We start from the raw sequence: 9,787 nt of genomic DNA, 5'->3' as shown, positions 1-9,787 counted from the left end.
GAGGGGAACGCTCCTCGATTATCCACTAGGGAGAAACAGACACAGCAACCGACTGCATAGAAAGGTAGGGGAGCGGCAGAAAAGGAAAACAGAAAAGGAGCAAAGCGGGGGGGAGGCGAGTGGGAAAGAGGGCAGTAGGGAAGGGGAGGAGAAGGGGAGCGGAAGAAAAGGATCGAGAACAACGGAAAATCCCCCAGGAACACAGAGAAATAGAGACCCAGGGGGACCTACGCAGAGAGGTGGCTGGGGCTGTCGCGTGGAGGAAAGTTTCTCGGGCGCCCCCCTCCCCTCTTCGGCCCTCCGGGGGCCGGGCCCAGCCCCGCGCGCCCCGAGGCCCAGCTCGCCTCGGGGCAAGTCCGCAGGAGCGGGGTCCAATGGCGCGCGCCGGGCCCGCCCCCTCTCGCGCTGATTGGCCGCCGCCGCGCTGGCCTCGCCTTATTAACAAGTTCTCTGGGGAGCGGCGGCCCGACCCGGAGCCGGCTGGTGCGCCCGGGAACTCGGCCTGCGCAGCGGCGCCAGCGGAGAACCAGGCCCAGAGCGCCGGAGCTGGCCTTCTGGGGAGGGGCGGGAGACGCGCGCGGGAGGGCCCGCCCGGCCGGGGCCCCGGGCGCTCCCAGAGGCCGGCCGCGCTCCCAGCCTGCCAGAAGCTCATGCCCGGCGGCTGGCCCGAGCTGCGGCTGGAGGGGGGGCCCGGCTCTGCATGGCCCCGGCTGCTGACATGACTTCTTTGCCACTCGGTGTCAAAGTGGAGGACTCCGCCTTCGGCAAGCCGGCGGGGGGCGCCGGGGGCCAGACCCCCAGCACCACTGCGGCCACGGCGGCCGCCATGGGCGCGGACGAGGAGGGGGCCAAGCCCAAAGTGTCCCCTTCGCTTCTGCCCTTCAGCGTGGAGGCGCTCATGGCCGATCACAGGAAGCCCGGAGCCAAGGACAGCGTCCTGGCGGCCTCCGAAAGCGCGCAGGCGGCGGGCGGCTCGGCGCAGCCCCTGGGCGCCCGGCCCGGGTCGTTGGGCGCCCCGGATGCGCCGTCCTCGCCGCGGCGGCTCGGCCATTTCTCGGTGGGAGGACTCCTCAAGCTGCCAGAAGATGCGCTCGTCAAAGCCGAGAGTCCCGAGAAGCCCGAGAGGACCCCGTGGATGCAGAACCCCCGCTTCTCCCCGCCCCCGGCCAGTGAGTAGCCAGAACCCAGGCGGCGGGGGAGGGGGCAGGAGGGGGTGTGGGACCCGAGGGCGCCAGGCCGCGCGCCGGCGCCTGCTTGTCTCTGGTGTCTGCGTACCTGCAGCGGGGTACCTGGAGCCGGTGCTGCCGATGGGTCGGAGGGGAGGCGGAGGGTTTGCGCCTCTCCCGACTCCCACCCAGAAAGAGGGTTCGAGCCCTGGCTGAGCCCAGCTCTCGGTCCACTTTCCCGGGTTCCTCGCCTTGGCCGGGAGTTCACTTTGAGGACCCGGGTGTCTGGGCACCCTCTCCTCCTGCCCCCAAACGACCCCAGAGGTCCTGCTGGCTGGCTCCTGGGTCAGACTCTCAGTGCCATTGCCTCAAGGGATGGGTTCGAGTGGTGCGGACCTCTTTCCAGCGCGCAGAGTTTCACTTTCTCGTAGTAGAACTGATGCTCCCTCCCCTTCCCCACCCCCTCCCCCATTTCTTTGCCGGGAGGTTCTGAAGCTCCTGCAAAATTCCCTCCCACCCCCACCTTGGCGCTTCGGGTAGATACTTGGTGCCCTGGGTGGGTGGATCTTTTAGGGGGTTAGGGCGCTCCGGTTCCAGCGGCGGGGGCGGAGCACCAAGTCAATTAGTGGGAGGCGCCCCCACCGTTGTGGTGGGAGCTCCCAAGTGTCTCCGTCGGGGCCTTGGAGGCGGACTCCAGCCGCCAAAGGCGCCTTCGGGGTCGTTCCAAGGCCTCGCGGCCCCCTGTCCTCTCTGCCCAGCGTACACGGTCGGAGATATTTCAGGAGTACGGGAAATTCCCAAGTTTTCCTCGTTTCCTCCGATTATTTTGCGCGGCATAATAGCAACCCGAATTCAATGGCCTGATGCTGAGGAATGATTTTTATCTGGGGATTAAACGTCTTTGAAAGGCCAGCCCCTCCCTGGACCTAATGGCCGGAGAAGGTGGCCCAGCGCTGGGCTGTTGCTGCTGGAGGGAGTGACGTTTCCCTCGGCGCCCGCCCCTCGGGTGGCCCGGCGGAAAGCGAGTCGGGGGCCAACTGCTTCCCGGACTCTCAATGGTCTCCAGCGGGGAAGAAGCAGGGATGTTAACAGGACATTTGGTTTGACTCACATCCTGGTGGCCTGAGGGCCCAGAGAATCTTTTTTTTTTTTTTTTAAGTACGCAAAATAAAATAAAATAAAATAAAATAAAAGCATAATTAGGTAAAATCGGCCTGGTGAAACACTGGAATTTATTTCTTCCGGAAGGGAGCTGCTGCATAGGTAAAGCATCCTTTTCCAGGACGTGAGAATTCTTTTAGGGCCTGGGAACCGACCCCAACGTGGACACGACCTCTGTTGTCCTGGGAATAATTTTGTTCCACGTATGAACTCGCCAAAGTCGCTGGGGATGCCAGGGATTGACTTTCTCAGAGGACCTGCCTGGGATCTGCCTGAGCCCTCTGCAGGGGTGCTCGCTCACAGCCCGCCCTCGAGGTATATTTTGAAGCCACAAGAAAAAGACAGCCGGGCACCAGCAGCGTTGATGTCTGCAGACTGAGGCACAAGTCGAGGGAGAGCCATTGCATACACCTACACACACACACAGACACACACACACACACCCTGGATGGAGAGTGACTGTACGCCAAGGTGTTGGGGATGGGAGAGGCCCTGGAGACAACCCAGATGATCCGAAGAAACAGCCCCTTTAAAACGAAGGGCCTCCCCAAACCATGGTACTTTTTGTATTTGAGCCTTTGGCCATGGTGGGACCGTTTGTGACATCCGGGGTTGCTCCATCTCTGGTCAGTGGGGAACTGTGCTTAAACCCCTGCAGAAACGCACTGTTCCGAGGAAGAGAGTGTAGACTTTGGAGATGTGGCTTCTAGGCCCCAGAACGGCCAAAGCCAGCACTGAGCCTTTAGTGGGGACAGATAAATGTTCCGCCAACACATAAAACCACATGCGATCTTGCGCTGGGGGCAAGGCTTCTTTCTGCATGTTTCCTCATTTTATTAACCTCCACCTTCCCCACGTGTGGGAGAAGGCCCCGCCGTGAAAGGTCTTCCTAAGCGGCCATCTAGCTTTCAGGGTTGTCCTGCCTCTTCCCAGTTCTCTCGGGCCTTGAACATGGGCACGCTGCTGCACCTGGAATCTTAGTCTCCTCCTTTTGCAAAAGGTCGCCGGGAACGTCTATCCTGCAGGGGTTGCGTCTGGAATTGGAGAAAATATTTTTCCCAAGTGCCTCGCACCGTGCCCCGCGCCCGGGTGCTCCGCGCAAATGACTAGCGGGTGTTGTGCCACCATTCCCACCTTGTCGGCGGGCCGGCTCGCCCGCGCCGCTCGCTTAACCCCCTGCCTTTCTCTCTCCCTCTCTCGGCCCCCTAGGGCGGCTGAGCCCCCCGGCCTGCACCCTGCGCAAGCACAAGACCAACCGCAAGCCGCGGACGCCCTTCACCACCGCGCAGCTGCTGGCGCTGGAGCGCAAGTTCCGCCAGAAGCAGTACCTGTCCATCGCCGAGCGCGCCGAGTTCTCCAGTTCGCTCAGCCTCACGGAGACGCAGGTGAAGATCTGGTTTCAGAACCGCCGGGCCAAGGCCAAGAGACTGCAGGAGGCCGAGCTGGAGAAGCTGAAGATGGCCGCTAAACCCATGCTGCCGCCCGCCGCCTTCGGCCTCTCCTTCCCACTCGGCGGCCCCGCGGCCGTGGCGGCCGCCGCGGGCGCCTCGCTCTACGGCGCCTCTGGCCCCTTCCAGCGCGCCGCCCTGCCCGTGGCGCCCGTGGGACTCTACACAGCCCACGTAGGCTACAGCATGTACCACCTGACATAGAGGGCCCAGGGTCTCGCACCTGCGGTGCCAGCTGATTCCTCCAGCGCTGATCCCGGGCGAGCAGCAGGAGGCTTCCTCTGCTCACTCCCCTGTTCGGCACCCACTGGCTCCTTCCCCTTAAGCCCCGCACGGCTGTGGTTTCTCCTCGGTTGCTCCCCGAGTTCATTCTCTGAAGTCTGATCCCCTCCCTAAAAGTGGCTAGAAGGGTCCCCTCGAACTCTTCTAGAATCTAGATCTTCCCTCTCCTGTTAGAGATGGGGAAACAGTGACCCGAGAGGCTGAGAAATCTATCCCAAGCCCCCAGCAGAGTTCGCGGTGGGACCGCAAGTAGGGGCTGTCGCTCCTGCATCCATGGCCAGCTGCCTCCTGTCCTGACACCAGACAGGAAAAGCCCAGACAAATTCATGTTGGAAGATTTTGGAAATGAGAACGGTCGGAGAAAAGAGAATAACTGTCCCGGGGAGACAGGTCCCAGCTCCTTCCACTGGAAAACTTCAGCAGCAAAACATTTGGCTTTGGGGTGGGGGGGGGAGGTATACACAGATGCGTGACAAAGGTAGGTTACCAGTACCAGAAAGAAATATAAAATAAAAATTAAAAATTCTGTTTCTATTTAACAGTGCATTGGGGTGGCTCTCGCGATTCCCTTTGGAAGGGACTGTTGTAATATACTGTATATTTGAAATTTTATTATCATTTATATTATAGCTATATTTGTTAAATAAATTAATTTTAAGCTACAGGAGATGATCTTTTTACTGATCTAGTCTTTTAATTTTACTTCTTGCCATCTCTTTGCCTATACAGTTGCTTTTCAGTTTGATGGTCTGACGCCAGTAACTTTTCAAAGGTGACAACGGGATATTCAGGGACAGGGGGGGGGTGTCTTTTTGAACACACAGGACAGATCTGCGTTAGCAAAGTCAAGTGGAGAATTGAAGCAATTACCTAGGATAATTAGGCTCAATTTTCCAATTCACTTTAAGCTGAAATCGACACTTGCTCAGGCGACCCATAACCGACTCTTTCTTTTTTCTCCCCTTTTAACCTGTCTATGAAAACAAAGCGAATCACCCAAATGGTTTGATGACTGCAGACAGCTAATCCAGACAATTCCCAACCCCGCAAACCTGTTTTTCCCCCAGGAGGCCAGGTGGGGGATGGAGAGGCCTGGCTTGGCTTCTTTAAATTGCCGCACCAGTGTAGACGCGGTTTGTGGGATTAATTTTTCACTTGCCAGAATGTGAGTGCATTCACGCTCCCTATTACAACCCCTAAGGGGAGGTGAGGGGATCTTCACTGAAAACCCAGCGCTGCCATACACGTCCCACCCTGGTGTGTCCTTTGCATAAGCCCTGTCTACAATCCTGGCTTTTCTTTTATATACTAGGTTAAATTCAGGCTACCAGGAGAATATTTTGAACGAGCACCAAGTTTAGCCTTCTAGGGGCAATTCTGCAAGGATGTTTTTGTTTGTTTGTTTGTTTGTCTTTTTGCCATTTCTTGTGCTGCTCCAGCAGCATATGGAGGTTCCCGGGCTAGGGGTTGAATCGGAGCTGTAGTCACCGGCCTTCGCCAGAGCCACAGCAACACAGGATCCGAGCCGTGTCTGCAACCTACACCACAGCTCACCACAGCTCATGGCAATGCCAGATCCTTCACCCACTGAGCAAGGGCAGGGATCGAACCCACAACCTCAAGGTTCCTAGTCAGATTTGTTAACCACTGAGCCACGACAGGAACTCCTGCAAGGATGTTGAAGGCAGCAAATGACCTCTAGTAAATAAAGCCTACTATGTTCGGGCTCTGCACTGTTTGCTTTTGAGTTGAGGGCCCTGGTTTAATTCTCACCAGATTCGGGTCCTCTCCACACTCGCACACACACACGCACACTCCCGGCCTCTGGCAGTGGCTGGTGCCTCCAAACTCCACACAGGTCAGACCCGGGACAGCCTCGGCCACCGGAAGCCAGCCAACCGCGGGATGGCAGAACCCAAAGTACCTGGCTTTGGACTTGGGGAGCGTGGAGCTGACCACAGATAGAGACCATCTCACAGTGTAGAAACTGAGTCTGGGGCACCCTGGGCAGTTTCTAACCCCTGGGATGGGAAGTCGGCCTAGGAATTCCGAGAGAGCGCAGGGTTGCATGCACGCACCCTGGGCGGGCTCTCCACTGGCGCCGGGGTACCCTGGGTCTCAGATCCTCCAGCCTCAGTAGCTCTGGCAAAAGTTCCGTCCCGCGGGGCTGGGACTGCAGTTGGAACTTGTCAACTCCCTTCCCTAAGAAAAGAAAGCAAGCTAGCTGTGGAGCGCAGTTCTGTCACCCCAGAGAGTCTGAGGGAGTCCCCGGCCGCTGGGCTAACAGGAGTACGGCCAGAACCAGAACTGGGCTGCTCCATCCCCAGGAGAGGGAGTTACACCTAAAAATGTCTCAGCCTCCTAAACCCACTCGGCCCTTTAAAGGCACTTGAGGGCCGAGGTACTTCACAGTTCCTTGCAGAAGCTTAAAGGATCCCCCCACCCCGTGTTAACTCCACATGCCTGGCAACAGCGCTCAGGACACCCTGGCTTCCGCGAACCTTCTGGGTTACTTTCTGGAACCACTCTGGCGACTCCTCTTTTTGGGGAGGGTTGTACTGAACTTGAAGTCAGACTAGCCCCTGGGCTGGATCCCAGCCCTGCGCTCCCTGGCTGCCTGACTCTGGGGAGGAAAGTTCACTCTTCTCCCCATTCCTCAGTTTTCTCACCTGCGAAATGGGCCTGGGAATCCTTCCCGCGCCCCCAGGATTGGGGGAAAGTATCAAGGATCCCCTGCGTGGGAGGGGGCCCCCGGGGAATACGCAGTGGATCTGAATTTTCTCAGCTCGCGGTGCGTGGGCAACACCGGAGTCTTTTCCACGCGCTTGCGGGAAAGGGGAATGGCGAGGCAGGATCGGGTGTCTCTTCCTGCCCCGTCTCCCGGGCCTCCTGGCTCCCCGAAACTTGGCAATTTAGGGTCGAGGCAAACTTAGAGCAACATAATTGCAGTAATGAGCAACGGCTCGCTCTCGGCAGACGTGCAGAGGCTCCAGCGAGGCGGTAGCTGCAGGCGAGGCGGGCGCGCCCCCTTCCCCCACCCAGCGCCTCCGCCAGTTTGGAACCAGCCGACGCGCTGGGACCCCGGCCCGCGCCCGCCTCCCGCGCGCGCGCCCTAACCCCTCTGCCGGCCTTGGGTCCGTGTCTCCTTCCACTCCTATGTCTTCTGGTTTCCCCATTTTTGCTTCTTTTCGTCCAGCTCTTTCTTTACCCCCTTTTTTCGTTTCTGAATTTCCTGATTAGAGCGTGCACACCTAAGGTGCTCAATAAATGTTTGCTGGATCAGGGCCGGTGCGCTGCCGTGGGGTGAGGAGCCAGATTCAGCCAGGTCTGGCAGGAATTCGAGGCCGGGCTGGGGCACTGATTCACGTCCAGCCCAGTCCTGGGAACGCAGTTGCTTGTTTATCAAGCGAGGGCGGAGTGGGCAGGGGCTTCCAGGTCTGGTCCTTTACAGATCAATTTCCTTCCCTGGAGGGAAATGTCGGATCAATCACAACGGGAGTCGCCACCTACCTCGCTTGGAAGTTGTGATGGAGAAGTCGTCGCTTAACGCAGCCTACTGTGCGCAGGAGTTCCGGTACAATCCCCCTCCCCTGCGCCTCCCAACTACCCTAGGGATTTTTAATTTTTTTTAAACGGGGGAGAGCACAGCGGTCCAGAGAGGTTATGCGGTTTTCCCAGGGGCACACAGCCAATACGGGGGAGAACAGAGATTCTGAACACAGATTCCACTCAGGGATCCGGTACTGCCCCGCTTCCTCTCGTTGAGGGGTCACAGAGTACCTGGTCAGCAATTTGGGGCTGGGAAACAGGCCCATCAGAACTAGGGGCCTAGCTCTACGAACTTAACTCTTTCTAGCCCGGCCCACAAGCAAATGCTCTCCCTGGGGAACTTGAGGGCCATCCCCCCTGCCCAGCACGCTGTGAAGGCGTTTTCGTTTTGTTGCGGAGGGGATGGACGCTTTATTCTGCAAAACTCAGCTTTTGACCACGCTGGTGAGACCAAAGCCCGCGGAGGACTGAGATTACTGGGCCGCCGGGGACCTGCGGCGCTCCCGGCATTGGGTGCAGGTCCGCGGGGCCCGGGCGGTAGGGGACCTGTGGGGCTGGGGTGGAACTGGAGAGCTCGCGCTAAGTGCGCCTGTCCTAGGGTTCCTTTCTCTGCTCGATGACCCGGGGCTGAAGGCCCAGCTCGCGGAGGAGGCCCAGTGAAAACAGTTCTTCACGAGGCAGGAGCCGTGAGTGCGAATCTTAAGGCTGTGGGGCTGGTAGGGGTCGCGCAGCGACCGATGCCCACCGGTGACCCACGGCGCGGAGGTGAGGCCGGCCCGGCCTCGGCCTGCGCCCCGCCTGGAGCCCTCGGGGGCGCAATGGGAAGCAGCGAGGAGAGGCCGCGGCTGCCTTTCAACTTGGCGGCTGGCGCCGGCCTGGCCGGGCCCCCGGGGCCGTGTGGCCTCCCCGGCTCCGTCCCCGCCCTCCCAGCGGCTCCCACAGCGGCGGGGCCACGACGCTCCCCGAGCCCGTCCGCCGGCCGCCCGGGGAAGCACCTTAACCTACCCCCGCCCTCCACCTCACCCCGCATCCATCCCCCAGAGCACCCCGGGGTGCCCTCCCCAGGCTCTCGGATTTCCTTGCGATCCACTCAGCTCCCACCGCCGCGGAGCGCGGCACCCCCGCTCCTCGCCTTTGGCGACCCTCTCATCACCCCGGCTTGCCTCCTCCACAGCGCCCTCCCGCGGCCCCGCGGGCCCACAACCCCTGCTCTCTCCAGCCCCTGCCGGTTGCAGCGCTGCCGCCTGACTCTGCCGGACTAGACTCCCACGGCGATGGAGAGCGCCTGCGTGCGTGCAAACACGAGCACACACAACACACCTCATCAAAGCACACACAACACACCAACATACACCAGAACAAACACACGTCTAACACACACAACTGACACATGCAAAGCATGTTACAACCAGACACCGGGACACACACCCCACCAACACTCACTACACACAAACAGAACCCGCAGAAGTCACCAAGCATACACACCCAGCACACAGACACACACAGCCAACAATCCCACACACCCAAACAGCACTTCCCGAACACATGCAATGTGACAGGCGCAACACCTACACAACCAACCCACACAGACGCCCCACCACACAAAAGCTGCCTTCTGTGTTCGTACAAAACCAACACAACACACATACCAAAAACACCCAACACACACCCAACACCCACAATCCACACACACACACACGTCCCAATAAACACACAGCCCCAGTGCATAGAGGCACCTCAAGGCTACCCTCCATTGTCCCTACAGGAGTTTTGCTACTTAGGACCGGGTGACACCGACATTTACACATCATCTGGGGGAGGGGGAGGCCCACTGATAGACATTGACTGGGGGGAGGTAAACTCTCAGAAATTATGTCCTGAGACTTGCAGCCACAGAGACTTCAGACAGGCAGAGCGAAGCCACCAGGAGACCCGGCAGCTGGACTCAATGGGAGTGAGATGCACAGCTTAGAGCACACTGGGGGCTCCTGGGCAGGAGAGCCCCCCAGTGCGGAAGAGAAAGAGCTGATGCGGGGCATGTGCGAGCATCAGTTCCAGGACGCAAAGCTTTTCAGTGGGAGGGATCACTGGGAACTCCTGTCCAAGAACCCCGTGATGACATCAGCTCTTCCTTCTCTTTCTGGGGTGGGGGTCCTCCTCTTTGGAGAACCCCCTCCCCAA

At 59.3% G+C, this 9,787-nt stretch overlaps 1 protein-coding gene across 2 annotated transcripts; it reads left to right on the top strand.

Annotated features, from left to right (window-relative positions):
• Nucleotides 1–466: 466 nt before the first annotated feature.
• Nucleotides 467–4,721, top strand: MSX1 (msh homeobox 1). Of its 2 annotated transcripts, none has more exons than XM_047799297.1 (2): nt 467–1,169; nt 3,537–4,721. In XM_047799297.1, exons 1-2 carry the CDS (start codon nt 701–703, stop codon nt 3,977–3,979), a joined length of 912 nt encoding a protein of 303 aa, XP_047655253.1. In that variant the 5' UTR covers nt 467–700; the 3' UTR covers nt 3,980–4,721. The 2 variants fall into 2 exon arrangements, with proteins under 2 accessions (XP_047655253.1, XP_047655252.1); XM_047799296.1 differs by having other exon boundaries at nt 3,528–4,721.
• Nucleotides 4,722–9,787: the final 5,066 nt, after the last annotated feature.

Source organism: Phacochoerus africanus, chromosome 10 (genome assembly GCF_016906955.1).
Source record: "Phacochoerus africanus isolate WHEZ1 chromosome 10, ROS_Pafr_v1, whole genome shotgun sequence".
NCBI classification, from domain to species: Eukaryota; Metazoa; Chordata; class Mammalia; order Artiodactyla; family Suidae; genus Phacochoerus; species Phacochoerus africanus.
The sequence above is the reverse complement of the archived record's forward strand: the minus strand, read 5'-3'. Positions and strand labels throughout refer to the sequence as shown.

Bases quoted from the DNA above. Each gene is read 5' to 3' on its own strand.
- MSX1 (XM_047799296.1), top strand. From the start codon at position 701: ATGGCCCCGGCTGCTGACATGACTTCTTTGCCACTCGGTGTCAAAGTG. The intron at 1,170-3,527 runs GTGAGTAGCCAG...CTCCCTCTCTCG, and splicing joins CTTCTCCCCGCCCCCGGCCA to GCCCCCTAGGGCGGCTGAGC.